Below are 20,898 nucleotides of genomic sequence, written 5' to 3'. Positions count from 1 at the left end.
GAATCGGTGTTGATCCGGACAGTTGAAACTCAAATTATTAGAACGGGATGCTTGAATCTCTATTTTTGGTAAAAAATCATTGATAGTCAAAGACCAACTGAACCACTGACCTGTCCGGCCTATTGGCCAACTCTAACATAATATTGAGAGTTAGGATTTAGCCTGTGTTAACCCAACCCGAAAACCCGACTCGACCCGAAATTGTCAGGTAACAACCCTACAAAGCACTATCAGGAGATTGGATCTTCTCCGACCATGCATTGAAAACATTTTTCGTACTTATGTATTATTATTCATAGGAGATATTTTTAATGCACGGCGGATGTATCTAATGTGTGAGAAGCAGATCCCCTTAGAGGTGTAAGGTCTGTAGATTCTGGTCGAGCCTCAAAGGTTGTGAGGCGCCCTGAATCAGGCGGAGGATGTGGAGCCCACAAAAAGGCTATATAGCCTCAGCCTTTCCAATACAATGAACACATTGAGGGGTCCACCCACCAAAAGAGTTGACTTAAGTACCATCATCATTTATTTCTCTGTCACAATACTACCATCAACATTAATAAATCCCGTGTTTGTTGCAAATTTGGACACGTCTCAGGGAAAAATCTGCTACGCCCATTGGCGTGGCCTCGAGGCTAAAACCGTAATCACGGCCCTTGATGTATTGCTGTGGCCCCATCTTGGAGTGACGTCAAGGTGGGCCATACAGTACATCGAAGGCCGTATTTGACGGTTATAATCCAAGGCGAAACCGACGGGCGTAGCGGATTCCATCTCACAGTAGACGCTACCCAGAAGACGGTTGACGCTGGACGATTTCGGGAACTGCTCAAGACTCTGACATCTAGTCTATTCTTGACACGTGTTGGCTGGAGAAACCACCTTCCCAGCTTTTTTCGTTCCGTATTCTCAGCTACGATCTCCACATTCTATTCTAAGCAAATCTGAAGTTTCGTACACATCAAATTGCCCCCAGATTTTGTGATTATTTACCTAGATTGCCATTAATCTGTTCTGATTTTGAAATCTGAACAATTGTCGCTTTCGTTGCCGTCTTTTTTAACCCCGTTAAAACGGACACACACACACACGCTCTCTCTCTCTCTCCCTCTCTCCCTCTCTCTATTTCGCGCTCTGCACTCGTTATTCATCTCTCTCTCTCTCTCTCTCTCTCTCTCTCTCTCTCTCTCACATTTTCGCTGCTGATTTAGGTTTTCGAAACCCTGGAAAACGAGGCTTTTGTGGAAACTCTGAAGCTAGAATTTTCACCTGTCTATGATTCTTGTTGTGTTTCTTGGTTTTGCAGAACTGAAGGTACGGTGTCTCTTTCTTCCTTCCATTCACTATCAATTTTCTTCGTTTTTAATTCTTTTTGAGTTTTTGATAAAATTTCGAGGTTAATCTCTTTTTCTGTTACTGTCTTGACGTTCTTCCTGCATTAGGGAGCTCTATGTGATGAAATTCGCAGCGAATTTCTGCTACTGTTTTGATTTTTTCAGCTTCTTGTTCATGCTTCCCTGTTTTACTGGTAGCGTTAGAATTTCATTGATTATTTTGATTTTGATTTTTGCTGCATTGGTTAATTCATTGCATTTTGATTTTAGCTTACCATCTCAGTGTTTAAGTGCTTAGTGAGGATTTGTCTTTAGATGTTCAACATACTACTGTCACGTTCTGACTAGGTTAGCAATCACAATTTTGGGGAATGACGCTTGCTTGGTTACCACTTCAAAATAGCATTGGTACATTTAGACCCAGTAGCACCCATGGTTGAGTGGTTATGGCTGTATCTCTGGTTTAATTTTTAATGAAGAGAATTGGTCATGCGCCCAACTTATGTCTTTCATGGTTACATTAAATAGTAATTATTTATTTCTTGTTTAAACTTATACGAGGGATTTAATGTTGCTATCCAATTCTTCTCCCTCACAAACCAGAAACAATGGAAAACAAATTAGGAGCGTAACTTGCTTTGGAGAATTGCACTTAACTTGGCAACAAACACTCTCTCGCACGGGTAAGTTTGATGATCAAATAATCACGTTTCAAACATAAGGAGAATACCAAGCAAGGTGGTGTGGCACAACAAAGATATTTCCATCACTCGGGTGGGATCTATTGGGAGAGAAGAGTTTATCTTCGTTCATTCCTGGAAGGTTCCGAGCACTTGTGAAAACGTAAGCCATCAGCTTGAGAAGAAATTTCCAACTTTAATACAATATTGGGTATGTGCCCATCAGTAGAGTGCTCGGAAGGATGCTTGCATCCTTCATTGGGGGGGGGGAGGGGCGATGTGTGTATGTACCACCATGCACATGTTACTGACTAGTTCCTGAGTAATACTATTCTTAGCATGACTTCGAAATGCTACATTTGGTTTAAAGCTGATCCTAATGGCCAACACTGGAGATCAAAGGTGGAGCCACGATCTATCATTTTCCATACATGTTTTTTTTTTTTTCAAAACTTTGGGGGCAGAGCATGGGGTTGCTCCTTTTCAGTGATACTCTAAGATGGTGATAACTAGAAAGATATGTAAATTTACTAATAATTACCTTACAATTTTTTATTTTATTTTTTTACTTCAGAAGTATTTCGTGAAGCTAAATTTAGAGTCATGTTTTCTGGAATTGTATATGTCATTTAGTTACAGTGTGGCTTGTGCTTCATTTTTTCCCCCCTCAAAATGGTGAGCTGTGTTTATATAGTAGATCCACAGTTCACCATCATATACACAGCAGAAATATTGGTCATGGAGTAGTCCAAAATTCTGTTGATTATATTATAGTAAAAGATAATATCACTGAGGATGTCCTAAACAATTATCCAGGGTCCTAAATATACTTATATAGAAAATCTCTATGCTCAAAAGGTTGAATATGTATTTGCTGGACCTGGAACAATATGGATTTTCAACCACATTGTGAATATAACTGTAGGATTTTTGTATATTAGCAGAATCAATCGACTGTCAAAGTAACCCTAATTGTTATTACTACAATGACTGCTGGAACAATATCCATTTTTTGTTTTCTTAGCCTAAAACAAACACACAAAGTAGTGTTTTAAAAGCACAAGGCATGCACCTTTTTGAAGCAAGGCTTAATTTTTTTTTTTAAAAATCAAAATAAAAGAAAAAATAATATTAGTTCAGTAAAATTTCAAACTTGGATTTTAAAAGAGACTAATTCTTTTAAAAGGCTGGTTAGTTTTACTTTGGTGCATCTATTAGATGCATTGGATCCTGCCAATTCCCTTTCTCCTTCCTTCTAAGATTCTATTTCTGAAATGTTTAGTATTCATATAATAAATGACAATGCATTATAAGTATTGGTAAAAAAATGTGATGTAGGACAGGTAGGGGCTTTGACGCAGGTATTGAAGTAGGGAATAAACCATGGAGAAAGAAATCAGTTATCTCTTAGTTCCTTATCCAATGACAATTTTGTATTTTTTTGTGTTTTGAATTTTGGTATTTTTTCGTTTTTAATATTTAATTTCTGGTTCGTTAGTGTCTTAGGAATAGGGTTAGTTATTTTTAAAGGGTCAATTTAGTTTATAGAATCTTATTATAAAAACCTCCCCTATGTTTTTTGACAATCCTATAAAACTCCCCTTTCTTTATCCTAATTCCTAATCTCCCCTAACATTTTGGAGAAAGGTGCAAATACCTCCCTTCAGTTTGTTTTCTAGGTGGAAAATGATGGCTTAATGCATTAGCTGTTTTAAAATGCCAGATTTACCATTTACCAACTTTGTTCAAATGGGCATTTACTAAGATACCCCCAAAGAACAATACTTAGGCACACCAATGATAGAAAATCCGATAAGAGAGATGCTTCAAAGCTTGAAGAGATCATGGATGACAAGATTGATACAAGGCTTGAGTAAATCAGTTCTCCATTCTCCTCATGTGCCTTAACAGTAATAAGGGCATTTTGGTAACTATAACGTCTTTGTTACTAGAAAACTATCGGAAGGGAGGTATTTGCACCTTTTTTCAAAACATTAAGGGAGGTTTTTGTTATGGTCAGAAACCCAAGGGAATTTCTTTCTAATTTTAATTTTCCATAGTTTTGATTTTTGAAGTAGCTAGAATATATAATGCCCAGATACAGATACAAACAAGGAGACAGATACAAGAAATGGGGATATAACTCTCAATTTCCTAAAATCTTGGGCATGGATATGGGTACAGGGACTCTATGTGCTTATATCATGCATTTGTATCTAGTTTGGTTAGATGTCATCTAGAAGTGTCCATGCAGTATCCGGTATCATTTTTGACAATTATCATGTCTGATGGAGTGTTCATTTTGAGCTTGGCTTACAAAATTTCAGGCTTGAGCCTAGTTTTTTTTTTTTTTTGTCTAGGCTTGGTACCAATACTTTAGGGCTGGCCATACTTGTCAAGGCAACAAGGTGCCCTTGGAGGCTCACCTCACCTAATCGCCAAGCAGTTTTGTACTTTCTATTATAAAATACTTTTTTATTCTTTATTTTTTGAGATTATAATTATAAAATAGACATTAATACGCTAAAATATTCATTTTGTGTGTTTATATACTAATTTCTTTTTATTGTTTACTTATTTGTTAGGGTTTAATCAACACAAACATTGCTAAATGCTGTACTGAACCCTCAAAAGCTTCAAAACCTGAACCAATAAGTAAGGTAGAACTTAAAATTTTGTCTAATCAACACATTTTCTTCTTCCATGTCTTCTTCTTTTCCTACTTTTTCTTCCATATCTTCTAATTTTTCTTTTCTTCTTTTCCTAAAACAAAAAATAAAGGTTCAGCCCCTATATATATATATTCAATTTTCTTTTCTTTCTTCTTTTTTCTTCTCATGGATATGTTCATTTTCTATACTTTAACATGAACTTTATATGTTTCTTGTGAAAATTATGAATAATTATTAAGGAAATATGGTTATGGTACCTAGGGAACTACCCTAGGAAAAAAAATCCATCCTCTAGGCAATGCCTAGGTGCCCGCCTAGGCAACTAGGCAACAAGGCGCCCCCTTGTTGCCTAGCCTTGCCTTGGCACCTTGAAAACTATGGGGCTGGCCTAACCCACAATATCTGTATATCACATGTATATAAACATAATTACATATATATGCGTTATTTTATTTTATATAAAGTATAATATATATTTTATGTCATATAGTATAAAATATTATATATTTAATATAATGTATTTAAAATTATAGGCACAAAAGTCTGACCTGGTCCCAGGCTCATGTTTCAGGTCTGAGGTGCAGGCTAGGACATGCCTGGGCCTGGGCCTGGGCTATAGCACTTATCTTGGGTTTTAATCCTGGCCTGGATAATGATCACCGTCGTATCTCACACTGGTATGCTAGGAATATATTGGTATCCAGGTATCATAGGTTAGAATTTGTTTTGGGTCAGCCTCATAGTTAAATTTGGAGTCTGTAAAGGAATATTGCAGCCCTTATGGTTAGTCTATAAATAAATTAATTGTAATTGAATTTGAAGAGTGGAGTTAACAGAACAAGTGTTTATTTTCAAGTTACCTATTGGTAATAGTGTGCTATCCTCTCTCTCTTTCGCTCTCTCTAAAGGTGCAATCTTTTTTTCCTCATCTTTCTACCACATTCATCCAAATATGGGACATTCTCCTTCCCATCCTACATGAGGGTCTTACAAGATCTGGTGGTGGATTTTTAGGTTCAAGGGAGTTGATTTAGGTGATCAAGGATGAATGATATATAGGTACAAAAGCAAATCGAAGTTTTTGCCTTAGTTTTGAAGTGAATTTGATCCCAACTCAACTTGGATATTGATCCAAAAACTTCTAACTACTTAAAAACTAAGGCAAACTTAGTGGTAACTCATAGCTACACTCAAATAATGGCTAAAGGCTATTTCCCAATGTTGATCCTAGCTATCTGGATTATGGGTCTAGGTAGGGGATATGGACCTAGCCTTGTGTGTGTGTGTGTGTGTGTGTGTGTTGCACAAAGTGACCTCCCTCACACTTGATCCCACATTCTCACTATTGTCAGCCCCCAATTTTACTATTCCACCAAGCAATGGCCCCTGGACACTCCAATAAGAGTTATAATTCCTAAAATAACAATGATGATCCCTTATAAATTCTATTACAGATAAATAATAAAAAAAAATAGCTGTAAGAGAAAATAAGAATTACTACCTGCCTATAATCAAATTCACTAAACCGAACTTAAAATGGTTGTATTATAGACTAAACATGATGACTCCTATCTCTCTTTACAGATTCCATAACTTAACTAGGAAACTGACTCAAGAACTCCTGATTACTTCAAAACTAATGCAAACCTAGAGGTACCCATATGTACATGCTAAAAGGGCTTTAAACCTAAAAGAACTCTGATAATCTATTACTAATTCTACTACAACTAAACAAACCAAAAGCAAAAGAGAAAAAAAGTATATATATGAAGACTGAAATGGTATCACTGATGGAAGTAAAACAGCCATCAGTCTCTTAAAGCACATTGGATTTACAAAATATGATCTTATTGGATGAGTAGCTCTATAACCTACCTAATGATACCATAATCATGTAATTCAGTGGAATGTTTGATGAGCGTTGTTGTCCTTTTGGGTGTCTGCTTCTGCAGGGCTGTTGTATTATTATCTTTGGTTAATAAATTTACCTTATCTTTCTCCTAAAAACAGGTCGAACGAGCATTAATGTGATTACAACTTTAAGTTTCCAAAAGTCTAAGAACTCTCTAAACTATTGATCCTATTAATACACCGGGACCATTAATCTAGTCATTTTTACCACATCTAAAGATTGCTTAGGCTAGTGGGAACTGCAGGAGTTTTGTGGGCCCCATGCATTGAAAACCTACCTTTTGAGGAAGTTCTGAATTGCATACCTACTTTTTTCCTTCTTTTTCTTCTAATCTGCATCACTATGATAGCCAAGCACTTCAAGGGACTCATGTACCTGATACTCCAATCTTCACTGTAAATTCTATATCATAATGTCTTTGTATGGAAAACCATATGTATTTGTATTGATTTGAAAAACTCAAAGCTCATGATTCTGTTGATGAGGGCAGAACTCCAATCTCTATGTTTTGGTCAACTAAACATAACATTATCATTTCTTAAATGGATGATGATATGGTGCCATTGATATTGACATTTCAGGATAAGGTGCACAAAGCTATGGATTGGGATCTCTGGGGTCCGCCATTGAAGCAAGGTTTCTCAGTTTCACTTTTATGTGTTATATGAAGTGCCTTTTTTCTTTTCCTCCAGGAAGTATTGCAGTTTGATTTTTGAAAGAATACATTGTCATGCAAACCATTATTGCTGTTTCTGATTACACAATTACCCTTCAGATGAAGTAGAAGGTGTTTATAATATGGAATATGGATGGGAATATGACTTCAACGTTGGTTGTGGTGTAGGTAATTCAGTCTTGCGACTCATCTATCTTGATAATCTGTGTCTAAACTCCTTACTGTGACTTGTATTTTTGTTGTTTCTGAGTTCTGACTAGTGCATCTATTTGTTTCTTTCTTTTTTTTTTTTTTTTTTTTTTTTGTAAGACTTGATTGAAGAAGATGCTTTGAATGAGAAGTGTTGTATAGAAGTACTAAGAAGATTGATATCAAAGGCAGATGCAGAAATTGAAGCACTAGAGGAAGGTTTTGTGCTACTTCAGTCCCAATTAGAATGGAAAGAGCAGAATAGACATGAAGAGTGGTTTGAGATATGCTGTAATGGTTTGAGAGAAAAGATGAATTTCCTAGAATTGTCATTTCAGAATATGAAAGGTGAAGTACAGAGTAAGCATGATGATACCGTTCATTCACACATGGGTGGACAACCTGCAAAAAGCATTCTTGAAATAATAAATGCTTTGTTCAAGAATAATTGCCATGAAAATGATACACAGGTTTGATTACTGAAGCTCCTAAAATATTTATCCTCGAAGCCTGAAGTTCTAATTGTGTGCCTTTGCCTGTTATTGCTATTTATCCATGGAAACGTTTCTTGATTCCATTTATAAATGGAAATTATTGGAGCACTCTAAATTAGCTTAAAGATTTGTATAGCATGAGGAATGTGTGTAGTTCTATTTTACTTTTTGTAGAAACCCCTTCCATAGTGGCCATGCTGATCTTACCATTCCAATTTTATCGCCGATGTCTCCGAATAGACCTTTTTTTTTGTAGAATCTCCTTGTTTGGTGAACTTGAGTATTTGCATAGGATCTTTGAGAATTCCTACCATTCCATTTTTTTTTTTGTAGAATCACCATAGAATTTTTGGTGAACTTGCCGGCTATTGTGGCTGTAGGAGGAATCATTATTGCCTGGAGAGAAGAGGTAGTTTCAAGAACAGAAGCAGACTCTGGAGAGTTTCCCATCTCTGTCCTATTTACAAATCTATCCATGAGTTTGAAGATTTCCCGTGGTGTATTGGAGGTAGACCTGTTCATGGGCCGGGTGGCCCGACGGGCCGGCCCGGCCCGACCTGACCCCCGGACGGGCTTGAACATGCTTATAGGCCCACGGGCTTAAATTCGGGCCAAAAAGTCCGGCCCGCAATAAATTCGAGCCGGGCTCGGGTTTTGTCAAAATAGCCTGGCCCGAGCCCGGCCCGGCCCGACCTAATATTAAACTTAAAATTAGTTATGTGATTATGTCCATTTGAATAAATTTTTTGATTTAAGAATGTAAAATTGTGTTTTAAAATATAAAAGAAAGGGAAAAATACCATCTTGTAGGCCCATTGTTCATTTAAATAGAAAAAAATACTATCTGAATTTTTAATTCTAATTTGAATAGGGAAAATTGTTTTTTTTTTTCAATTAGGTCGGGCTTTGGGCTCGGGCTCGGGTTTCGGGCTTTTTACCAGGGCCAGGCTCGGGCTCGGGCCTAGTATATTTTCATTAGTGACAAGTGAAAGCCCGGCCTGGCCCGGCCCATGAACAGGTCTAATTGGAGGAGACTTCAATGTCACAAGATTCAGTCATGAAAGCTCTAATATTAGGCAAATTATTAGAAGCATGAGAGAGTTTTCTGATTTTATAGCAAGACACAACCTCCATGACCTCCCCCTTCACAATGGAAGGTTCATTTCATAGTTGTCTAGGCGATGCCTAGGCGACAAGGCACCCTTGGAGGCTCGCCTCACTTAATTACGGAGCAGTTTTGTACTTTCTATTATAAAACACTTTTTTATTCTTTAATTTTTGAGATTATAGTTATAAAATAGATATTATTAAACTAAAATATTCATTTTGTGTGTTTTTATACTATTTTCTTTTTATTATTTTCTTATTTGTTAGGGTTTAATCAACACAAACATTGCTAAGTGCTGTATTGAACCCTCAAAGACTTCAAAACCTGAACGAATAAGTTAGGAAGAACTTAAAATTTTGTCTAATCAACACATTTTCTTCTTCCATTTCTTCTTCTACTACTTCTTTTCCTCTTTTCCTATAACAAAAATAAGGGTTCAGCCCCTATATTTTTTGAGTTTTCTTTTCTTTTTTCTTTTTCTTCTCATGAATATGTTGATTTTCTATACTTTAACATGAACTATATACTTTTCTTATGAAAATTATGAATAATTATTAAGGAAATATGGTTATGGTACTTGGGGAACTACCCTAGGATCTATTTTTTTTTTTACTTCCATCGCCTAGGCAACTAGGTGACAAGGCTTCCCCCTATCGCCTAACCTCGCTTTGGCGCTTTGAAAACTATGGCACTTCACTTGGTCAAATATGCAAGAGAATTTGGTCAACTGTAGGCTTGATAGATTCCTGATAACTATAGATTGGGTGGAACACTTCCCCAACTTATTCCAAGAAATCAGGCCTAGGTGCACTTCCGATCATTGGCTGGTTGTGTTAAAAACTGAAGTTGTAAGAAGAAGGAAGCACACCTTTAGGTCTGGACTCTACATAAAGATTTCAAATCTAATGTGCCTTAATGGTGGGAGGAGTGTATGGTAGACGGTTGGGCCAGGTTTTGTTTTCCTCAAAAGTTAAAGTACTTAAAGAGGAAGTTAAAAATCTAGGGAAAGGATGAATTCAAAGCCTTTTCCGAAGTAAAAAGCAAGTTAATTCGGGAATTGGATGTGTTAGATTGCAAGGAACAAAACGGGAATTTAGATGGTCAAGGGAGAAGAAGGGAGGCTTTAAGGAAAGACTGGGAAAAGGTAGTTAGGAGGGAAGAAGTATACTAGAGGCAAAGACCTAGAGTTTCAAATCTAATGTGCCTTAATGGTGGGAGGAGTGTATGGTAGACGGTTGGGCCAGGTTTTGTTTTCCTCAAAAGTTAAAGTACTTAAAGAGGAAGTTAAAAATCTAGGGAAAGGATGAATTCAAAGCCTTTTCCGAAGTAAAAAGCAAGTTAATTCGGGAATTGGATGTGTTAGATTGCAAGGAACAAAACGGGAATTTAGATGGTCAAGGGAGAAGAAGGGAGGCTTTAAGGAAAGACTGGGAAAAGGTAGTTAGGAGGGAAGAAGTATACTAGAGGCAAAGACCTAGAGTAAAATGGCTGAAGATGGGGGATAACAATTCAAGAATTTTTTCATAGTTATGTTACAAGAAGACGAAGATTTTTTCATAGTTATGCACTATAGCCAGAATTGTGCCATCCCATGAACCCTTTGAACCAGTTGATAGTTTCTTTAATCAAAATAACCATCGGCATTTTGTCTTCTCTAATCTTCAGCGCTGAACCTCCACCAGCTTCCTCGAACAGGAATTTTTTATTCTCTATTGTGATCTCCTTCCGCCATTTTGTTGTCGGTTGAAGTTCCCTTTGTCACTCCTTTCCATCTCGTTATGCTTGCAAACAATCCCCAAATTTGTTATAGAAATTGATCGCATCTTCATTGTTCATTTGCACATGCAGGTAGACCACCACAATGTTTTGCTTAGAGCACAGATCTAGAGCATGGTTCAACAACTTGCTGCAGTTCTAAACCACAAACTTAAAGGCTCTCTGGCTTTGGAGATAGGAAAGAAATGACAGCTTAACCCGTGGGGACCTGAAAATTACTCAATCAAGTAGGCAATGTGTCCACTCGTGTATGCTGTCAATCTTTTAATTTCCCTGTGTATATGTATTTTCACAAACCCGTAGCCCATAGCTGTGGGGGAGTCCCCTTTGATCTCTTAAGTTTTTATAGCCAAGGGATTGAACAAGCCTTAATCCATGTAGAATTCCCATTAACTCTACTCTTTGTTAGTCCCCATGACTTGTAAATCTTGTATGCAAAACCACATGATAATTCATTTGCTGTTAAAAACTCCCTTATTCTGGATCTTCCCTGGTTATCCAGACTGTACCCATCAAAATTTAGCTTTATGAAATTTGAGTTTGGGGAGTGCAAGGATGATTGGCAGGAGTCCTTACCAAGGAAGACACAACCATTACTAACCAATTTCTAATGATTATCATCATGGAGAAAGGGAGACAGCTTTCATGGACTTCACTCAATGCCTTCTTTTTCTATTGCTCTTCTCTTAAGAATCCTAGCATTCCTCTCTTTCTAAATACACCTACATACTTCCACCTTTGTGAATCTCCATATAATTTTGTGGTTTTGCCTCTTTTTTGGTGGAGAGTAGACACTAAAATGGTCCTAGGAGAATTCCACTTACAACAAAACAAAGAGAACAAATACTCTTATATGCTATTAGAAGATTAGAAAGTGCTTTGTGGTTTCACAGATTACTTTACAAAGAAAGCACATTGAAAATCCAATTTGGTCTTATTAGGGAGTCTAGGATTTTAAAGTTAAAGTTGGAACGTTGTTGCAGTTCTTATAATTTGGGGTGCAAGCGTAATAGAGCCTTTTTGCATTGTTTTAGAACACTCTCAATCAATGAAAATTGACATGGAGGTCAACACGGTTTTCTATCCAAGTGACAAATTTACCCAGTGTTTTAAACACCTGGGCGCAAAACAAAGTGCATTTTAAGGTATATGTCTCATTTCAACCTAGGTGCAGTCACTTTCAAAAGGTGCACTTACACACTTTTTATGCACCTTGCATCTCAACCCAAACATGTGCCTTTTTTTAGGTTTGCTTTTCTTGCTTCTTTTTTTATACATTCTTATTTGCTTTACACCTTTGTGATGTATTAACTTTTAAGTTACCTTTTTATTGGACCTTGTGCCCTAGTAGAAGGTCTATTCATTTTTAAAAGAAACAAAAAGAAAGGACTTTTAGTACTTGACACCCTAGTTGTTGTGGATAGGATCTCAAATGCAAAATTTTCAATAGAGAAACAACAACAAATAGAACTGATCTCTGAGATTCCTAATTCTAAAATAAAATGAATTGCATCCAAAATTATAAAACTAACCTCCTATCTATTTGGGCCAAGAATTTGGGCCGGTGGCACTGCCTTTGAACACCCCACATGGGCTTTGTTTAGACTTACCTTAGGGGCTCTTGAGAGATATCAGTGTGAAGGCCCCAACCTCTTAGGATTAAGGTGTAACTGAGCGGAGCGGAGCTGAACTTTGGCATGTCTTCACTTAGTTCAACTAAAATACTACTATGTTCAAGTTTAAGTTTGATTTGATTAAATATTCAATGAATTCAGGTTTAGCTTGAAAACTCCAAAACTAAGGGTCCATTTGTTTTGTGGGAATAGGGGTCTGGAATCGGAATCGGATTCTAACTGTTTGGTTGGGCGGAATTGGACTCCCATTCCCATTCCTGGTGGAATGGAATTTCCTCATATGAGGGAATGGTTATTCCCTCCTCCTCCCTTGGGAATGAGAATCCATTCCAGCCAATTCTGATTCCAGTCTGAACCAAACAGGTAAAAGGAATAGTTCATTCCAATTCCGATTCCAAAAGATTTTGATACCGATACCGGTTCTGATTCTGACTGTGAACCAAACGGACCCTAATATATTTTTGTATTATATATATTTTTATAACATCATATATACATACTAATTGAGCCAAGCTCGCTAGCTTTAACTTTTTATGGTTGAACACGAGTTTGAATAACTAATCAAACTTACCTGAAGGTTTGAACTCAATTAGAACCAAACTTGAATCGAACCTAATCGAACTCAAGCCCAAATTATTCGATTAAACCTCAACGTTTAACATCTAGCTACTTGAAGTAATGCAACTAGGAGAGATAGAAAAACATGATGGAAGTTTTACATGCTTTAATTATTGAGTGCTTGAATCACTATGGTACAATCTATATTTGTTTGCTTTTACTTGCACTCTGAATTTGTTTTATATGTAATGCACATATATTTTGATTTGAGCTAAAAGCTTTTATGACATTTAATTTCTTTTAAAATTTATCTCTTCATCTTTTTTTTATGTATTAATGTTTTTATCTATTTAATTTTATTTTTTCAAAAATTCGAACTTTTTGCTTCATCTAGGCGAGGGTCCCACCTTCTGCCTTGCATCTCAAGTGCTAGAAGGCCCTTGCACCTTTCTTGTGTTCTCATTTTTAAAACATTGGGTTCACTGATTTGACTATACAAATTGAATGCATCAAAACACTAAAACAGATGATGTATGTGTAGCCCTTAGATGGAATATTAGGTTAAGTGATCAACTCATATTGTTATAACTTTATATGTCTTGTATAACAAGGGAAGGAATAAAGACCATAAAAGAAGAAGACTAAAATTTGTTCCCCAATGTTTCACCCACTCTGTTTTATCATGTTTGATGCCTAGAGACTCCAAATTTGCATAGTTGAATTATCTTACCATTTTGCAGGAAATTGACAGGCAGATTAGCTTTAGTACCAGATCATAGACACTACTGATCATAAAGATAAATATAAAATACATTGACCCACTTCAGAGAAAAGCACTGATCCTCTTTGTGCCCCAAAGCCATGTACATCTTGAATTAAATAGAGAATGGCAACAAAACTTGTACACTAAAGCAGGGTACTTGCCTAAAATAATTACCAAAAGGAAACATAGATAATTCTAAAAGCAATCTTTAAGAAGGTTATTTTCTTTGTTTAGCATGGAAGGGCTATTTCTTCAGCTTATCTCAGTTGGTATTGACACAATTTCATTGGTTTGGTTAGAAAATAGTGTGAAGGAAATCATATCAATCCATGTAGTTTCTTGAAGATGTAACTAATGGGTAAATTTATGATGTTTGCAGTGGAGGGAGGGGGGTGCCTTGTCGCCTAGTCGCCTAGGTGATGGATTAAGTAAAAATATGTATCCTAGGGTAGTTCCCTAGGTTCCATAATGATATTTCCTTGAATAAATTTCCATACTTTTCATAAGAAAAGTATACATTTCATGTTTAAAGTATAGAAAATCAATATATTCCAACATATTCATGAGAAGAAAAAGAAGAAAAAGAAGAAAGAAAAGAAAATTAAAAAAATATAGGGGCTGAATCCCTATTTCTGTTATGGGAAAAGAAGAAAAGAAAAGGTGGAAGAAGAAGAAGAAGAAATTAGTAATGAAAAAGAAGATGTGTTGATTGGACAACATTTTATGTTCTTCCTTACTTATTGGTTCAGGTTTTGAAGTCTTTGAGGGTTCAATACAGCATTTAGCAATGTTTGTTGATTAAACCCTAACAATTAAGAAAACAATAAAAAGAAATTAGTGTATAAACACACAAAATGAATATTTTAGTTTAAAAATGTATATTTTATAATTATAACCTCAAAAAATTAAGAATATAAAAGTTTTTTTATAACGTGCTATAGAAAACTGTTTGGCGATTAGGCGAGGCGATCCTCCAATGGTGTCTTGTTGCCTAGGCACCCGCCTAGGTGTTGCCTTGACAACTATGCATTGGATCTTAGCTCTGTGCCAGTATGTATGAGAGCCAGAACATTGTTAATTTTTTCCTTCCCCTCAATGTACATAAATGCATGCATTTAATATGTCAAGATGGTTTATATTTACAAATGATTTTTTAACTCTCTAGTAGCTAATCTTGTGTATCCTCACCAGACTTGCTTGTTTTGTGTGGAACATGTCAGTCCTGAAAATTCCTGGGGCAGGGGTTCTTCTCATATGCTGGCCTTTTGTGTTTGCCTGTACTTGAAAAGAATGAAAAGTCTATACATGAGAATTCAAATTGTGAAATTAAAACTCAGATACTATTGGTAGTCATTAATTAGTTGTATCATTAATGTTTGTTTGTATCAGTTGTGAGGAAATGCAATTGTGGGTTTTGATGGCTGGCAAGATGTTTTCATCCACTATACCAAAAATGGTGGTTACAACAATATTCCAAATCCAAAGAGAAACTATCTTATCAATAACGATACTTTCTACCAAAAGCGACATTCTTCCCAATAGACACTCTTCTAGCACCAAAAGATGATTCTTCAGGAAACCCTAAACAATAGTGGTATTATTTTCCATATAGAAATCTCCCAAAGTTCCTGTAGCTTGACTTGGAATTTGAGGCACAAAAATCTCAACAATATCTCATTATTTTGTCATAGGAACTTTGGGAGTTTTTGAACCATGCTCTAGATTTGATGTTTTGCACTTTGGGAGTTCCTGTAGCTTGACTTATTCAAGATAAAATTCAGGGTGGTGCAAACTGTAACCAGAGTGATCTCAATCAACTGAAATGGTTTATTTCTTTCCATTATTCCATACAATGATATCATAATTATTATGTTCTTGTTGCAGTTGAGATATTGCAATAAGCTTAGTAAGCCTAAATTAACTGAAATATTTACTTCTCGTGTATAAACAGACTGAAGATGTTGTGGTCAAAGATTGCAGATCTGATGCTTTGGTACAGAAAAGTGGCCCACCAAATGATGGGAAAAGATTATTCAATTTAGTTTCTACAACTATCACGATGGATAAAGGCAATGAGCTTGACATTACTTGTAGAGACAGGAAAATTGATTTAAAATTGCCTATGAAATCAGATATGGTAACAATGAATCATCCAGAAACGGTGAAGGTCCAAAAAGCTACTTATAATTTGCCTACGAAGTCAGATGTGGTTACATTGAATCATTCAGAGACAGAGAAGGTTGAAGAAGTTGGTTGTGCCAGCACAAAAAGTTCCGGTTCAGGTTCACTTGTAAAGTTGCAGGATCAATGGGCTAAAGATACAGCCAAATTGGAGCCTGAGGAGGTCCAAGCACCAGTCGTAGTTATTACCGACAACCCTGATAATGTAAAATCATCTGTCAAGTTGCAAGGACAGAGAAAGAAAAGTAAATCACAATCCAGCCAAGTAAATGCCCAAGAGTCTGGTGTTGCTCTGCCATCAGTTCCATCATTGACCTCTAAAGGGAAACGAAAACAACCTGGTATTCCTCGTACCAAGAAAAGTGATACTTCAAGTTCTTGTAGTCAGAAGAGAGCAAAGAAAACAGATAAACTGATACCTTGGATGGTCAAAGAACTAACTTTTGTTGGTAACAGCAGCAGTATCAGCTTAAATCTGCTGTCGAAGTCCAGATGTCCTAATAGGAAGAGAGCAAAGAGAACGGACCAGGTAATTCCCTGTATGGTCCAAGAGATTGATGTTGTGGCTAGCAGCAGCAATATCAGCTCAAATCCTATATCAAAGCCTGGTTCTAGTACAAAAAGAGCAACGGGAGAGAGCCTTCTAACACCTTTTGTGGTCCAAGAACTAAATTGCTTGGATGATAGCAGCAATAACATAAATCTGTTATCGAAGTCGAACTATCCTAGTCAGGCTAGAACAAAGGGGTCAAATCAGCCAAATCCCAGTGTGGGCCAAGAGCTCAATTCTGTAGCCAACAGCAGCAGTGAGCTCAGCTTAAATTCACTGTCAAAATCACAGGTTCAGAGTGGTAAGAGTACACTTTTTCCGTCCACGGTAGATGAAAAAGAACCAAGTATCACTTCTGAGCTTTTGAAGTCAGAAGCAGATACAACTGAGAGTTTGACGAATGAACAACCACCGTCCAAATCTTGTGATATTGATAAACCTATAAATGAGATTGCTGGGCCATTGTCGTTTCCTAGAATTGATGACTTGAGTATCTTGAAGTTGGGCCAGTTGAGGGAGCGTGCGAAAGGACGAGGATTGAAGGGTTATACAAAGCTGCCAAAAGCAATGCTCATTGATCGACTGAAAGAAGTGGGTTGATTACAACTCCATGGGTTGATTTATCATTTCTGGTTTGTCCATTTTCTGTTCTTCTCTTTTGCCCTTTTTTATACAGTTTGATATTTTAACGATTAGATCAGCGATACTATAGGAGTCGCTTCAAGAAATGAGCATAACTTCTTGTCAATGTCGGGCATTCTTAGCTGTTGAATGTGTAATCGTGACAAGTACATATCACATTGAAGTTATTGATAGGTGAAAAGGTTGAATTTTTGGTCCTCTTGTTCCTTTTGCACTTGGAGCAGTCTGACATAAATATAGTAATTCAGAATGAAAAAAAGTTTCCAAGCAGCAACTAGTGGCAACTGAAAGAACATTACAAATCAATGTCATAGACTTTGTTTTTTTTTTTTTTTTCTCGTCTTTTTTCTTTTTAATTTTTTCAAGTATCAGAAGTAGCTGGTTTGATATTCGCATAAAAAGTCAGACTTTGAGCAATTGGTTGTCAACAATTCAACATCCATCGATTGGCCATGGGATTAATTTTGCCTAGGCTGCGTTTGGAAAGAGTATAAAAACAAGGGTAAATTGCTGAAACCTCTCCTGAAGTTTCTGGTTGTTGCTGAAACCTCCCCTGAAGCTTGGTAATTTCAATCACCTCCCTTGAACTTTATGACATAGTTGAAAGCAAGGGTTAAAGTATCGGTATCAGCCTATCAGGTATTGTTCAGACAGTTGGATACAAATATGTTTTGGAAATACACGAATATGGACAAAAATTATGGAAATGTTTGAATATGCTAAGGAAAACATATACAAATTCCATAAGTACATTAATAACATTAAATTTGATGTCAAAATAACTATATATAATATACAAATACATAAAAAATGTATGTTTTAATGGTATGTGGAAGAAATACATGCATAGATATCATATAACTTTATTGATAATACATTAATCAAGAGTGCAAGGTTCAAAGTATCGACACAGTACCCTAGCCTGTATTGGTGTTTTTTTTTATGTTTTATTTTTTTTTCAAAACCAGTTCAGAGGAGTTGGTTTAAGTCCTGGCTACTCACTGAACCATGATTTGACCCGATACAACCCCTGTAGGGGTGTATTGGGAAGCCACCGGCATGATACATATCGACCAATACGGGTCGATACATATTGATACTTTGGACCTTGCAAGCGTGCAAGACACATTATATAGATTTTTACAAATTAATACATGCACAAAGCCATTATTATTTTATTTTCTATTAAAGTCCAATATAAAAAACACATGTAACTATTATATTTGAATAATTATATCAATTATTTTATATTTTACTTTTTTTTTTTAATTTTTAACGTTAACAAAAAGGATAACTAAAAAATTAATTCTCAAATCTTTGGTAAATAATATTTTTAGTTTTGTAAACAATAAATATGTATCATAAAATGTAAATTAAAATATCAGTTAATAATTTAAAAAAAATATATAATCATAATATATATCAAATCTATTAAAACTTCAAAGATACATATCATTTGTAAATTCATAATTTTTAATTTCTAAAATAATTATTCATTATTAATATTTTTATTTCTTTAAATTTCCTAAAATATAAGATTGGATTTTTTATATAAATTTAGATTAGTGGATTTGGAAGTTCCCATTTATATTATATTGTTAAATATTTTATAAATAATATTTTTATTTTTGTAAATAATAAATACATTGTTATTTAATATAAATTAAAATACTAAATAATAAATTATAAAACTACTAAGATACATATCATGTACAAATTTATAAATTTTAAGTACTAAAGTAATTATTCAATTATGAATATTTTATTTCCATAATTTTTTTGAGATTAAAAATCATTTGTTAATATATATTCAATGGATTATTTGTTCTATTAGTTTATAAAATTAGGGGTGTCAACGGTATTCGAAAATCCGATTTCAAATTCGATCGAATTCGGATAATTCGAATATCTAATCGGTCGAATTCGGATATCCTATTCTTATAGAATAGTTAATCGGATTCAAATTCAGATATGACCTGATTCGATTCGATAAATATTCAAATTCGACCGATTATTTAATTCTTATATATAATATATAAAATATTTTATATAATATATATAATAATTAAGTTATATAAATAATTTATATATTTATATACTTTATATCAATAAAATATTTATTTTATATATTTATTAATTATCTAAAATAATTAATTAATCGAATTCGAATCGAATCGGATATTCGAATATTTAATCGGATTTGAATTCGGATATTAGTTTTCAATATCCGTCAGATATCGAATCGAATTCGAATATCGGATTTTCTAATCGAATTCGAATTCGGATGTTGTCTGATCCGATTCGAATTCGATCCGTTTACACCCCTATATAAAATAATAAAAAAATTGAGTATTATTCTTTTTAATTTGTACTTAGGAGTTGTTGAGTATAATATATTCCACTTATTTGAATTGATTGTTGACATTAATGTGATTAAAAGTTAATATGTTTCATTTATTATTATAAAGTGAATGGTGGTTTAGTAGTTAAGGGTGCATGAGTGCATCTAAGTTTTGGAGTGCTAGTGGCTCAGGTTCAAATTACATCAGCCTCTCCTTTTTATTGTGAGTATCGATTGTCTAAATCTTGCGATTCTTGTATGAGCCCTCGATATGCCTCGTATCAGATCATATCAGTTGCACCGCATGATTGGAAGCATATGATTCCAATTGTAGTGTATCTTGTATCATTGTATGGAGTGTATTGTATCGATATTTTAATTTTCGGTGGCAAATAGATATTTTCTATTAAAATCATCTAATAAGAGGCACAAAAATGTCTAAAATATCTATGCAATTACTATTGAGGTTGGTTTCTATAGAAAAATAATACAAATTTTCTAAACAAATAAAAAGTATAGAATTTAAGGTAGTAATTTTACCTTTGAACAATTGATGTGAAGGGCAAATTTGAAAACTAAATCAATTTCAGAAAAGAGATTGGAAGGGTTTGGGCTAGCCATTTATATGAAGAAAAATTTTGAAAATAAACATTTTGGTCAAAAATAAATGTATGGGTATTTTGGACATTTTCGTGCCTCCTTTTAAAGGATTCTAATAAAGGGCCACTACTTGCAACTATGTCACAAAGTTCAAGGAGGTGATTGCAATTACCAAACTTCAAGGAGGTTTCAACAATTTACCCTAAAGTTTAGTTTGGAAAGAGTACAAATACAAGTTTATAGAGTGCAAAACATTGTGATGCGTCGCAATCTGACTGCTCCTAGCTGGAGGTGACTTGGCTTCCAGTGGACAACGGACGTGGAGAATCTGCACAGAAAGAATCAGAGAACCCGGGGGTGTTTATCCGGCGAGGTCGCTCCGATGCTTAAGTCAGTATATGCGAGCTGAGAGTAATTAGAGAGCAAGAGAGCTACTAAGCAGTGATTGTGCATACCTTGGGCCCCGGGAGGGAGGCCTTTATATAATGGAGTCCTCGCGGGCTTTACGGAGTAGTTCCGTGATCTTTGCCATGATAGAATCTATTTCCATGTTATCTGGAGATAACATTATCAATGGATAAGGCTAATCACTTCCGCCCAGATCGGATGGGGAGATAATGCTTAGTTGTTACGAGGTGTGATCCCGCGGAATTCGGGAACCGTTGGAGTGACTTTCGGGATTACATCGAGGGCAGGTCGGCACGCTCGAGCTGGTTTCCCCTCGAACTGATGTTCCCAAGCTAAGGCTCATACACCTCGAACTGAATTAGGTACTGGTGCCGCGACTT

The 20,898-nt window shown here is 35.6% G+C and overlaps 1 protein-coding gene across 2 annotated transcripts; it reads left to right on the top strand.

Annotated features, from left to right (window-relative positions):
• Window positions 1-1,046: 1,046 nt before the first annotated feature.
• Window positions 1,047-17,368, top strand: LOC104606271 (uncharacterized). Of its 2 annotated transcripts, XM_088899302.1 has the most exons (6): window positions 1,096-1,314; window positions 4,600-4,674; window positions 7,180-7,234; window positions 7,374-7,442; window positions 7,584-7,933; window positions 15,748-17,368. In XM_088899302.1, exons 1-6 carry the CDS (start codon window positions 1,276-1,278, stop codon window positions 17,125-17,127), a joined length of 1,968 nt encoding a protein of 655 aa, XP_088755428.1. In that variant the 5' UTR covers window positions 1,096-1,275; the 3' UTR covers window positions 17,128-17,368. The 2 variants fall into 2 exon arrangements, with proteins under 2 accessions (XP_088755429.1, XP_088755428.1); XM_088899303.1 differs by lacking the exon at window positions 4,600-4,674 and having other exon boundaries at window positions 1,047-1,314.
• Window positions 17,369-20,898: the final 3,530 nt, after the last annotated feature.

Source organism: Nelumbo nucifera, chromosome 2 (genome assembly GCF_055504915.1).
Source record: "Nelumbo nucifera cultivar China Antique chromosome 2, China Antique-T2T, whole genome shotgun sequence".
Taxonomy (NCBI): Eukaryota; Viridiplantae; Streptophyta; class Magnoliopsida; order Proteales; family Nelumbonaceae; genus Nelumbo; species Nelumbo nucifera.
Note: the sequence above shows the minus strand (reverse complement) of the source record. Positions and strands in the feature narration are given on the sequence as shown.

Bases quoted from the DNA above. Each gene is read 5' to 3' on its own strand.
- LOC104606271 (XM_088899302.1), top strand. From the start codon at position 1,276: ATGATTCTTGTTGTGTTTCTTGGTTTTGCAGAACTGAAG. The intron at 1,315-4,599 runs GTACGGTGTCTC...CTTATTTGTTAG, and splicing joins TTGGTTTTGCAGAACTGAAG to GGTTTAATCAACACAAACAT. The intron at 4,675-7,179 runs GTAGAACTTAAA...TTGACATTTCAG, and splicing joins AACCTGAACCAATAAGTAAG to GATAAGGTGCACAAAGCTAT.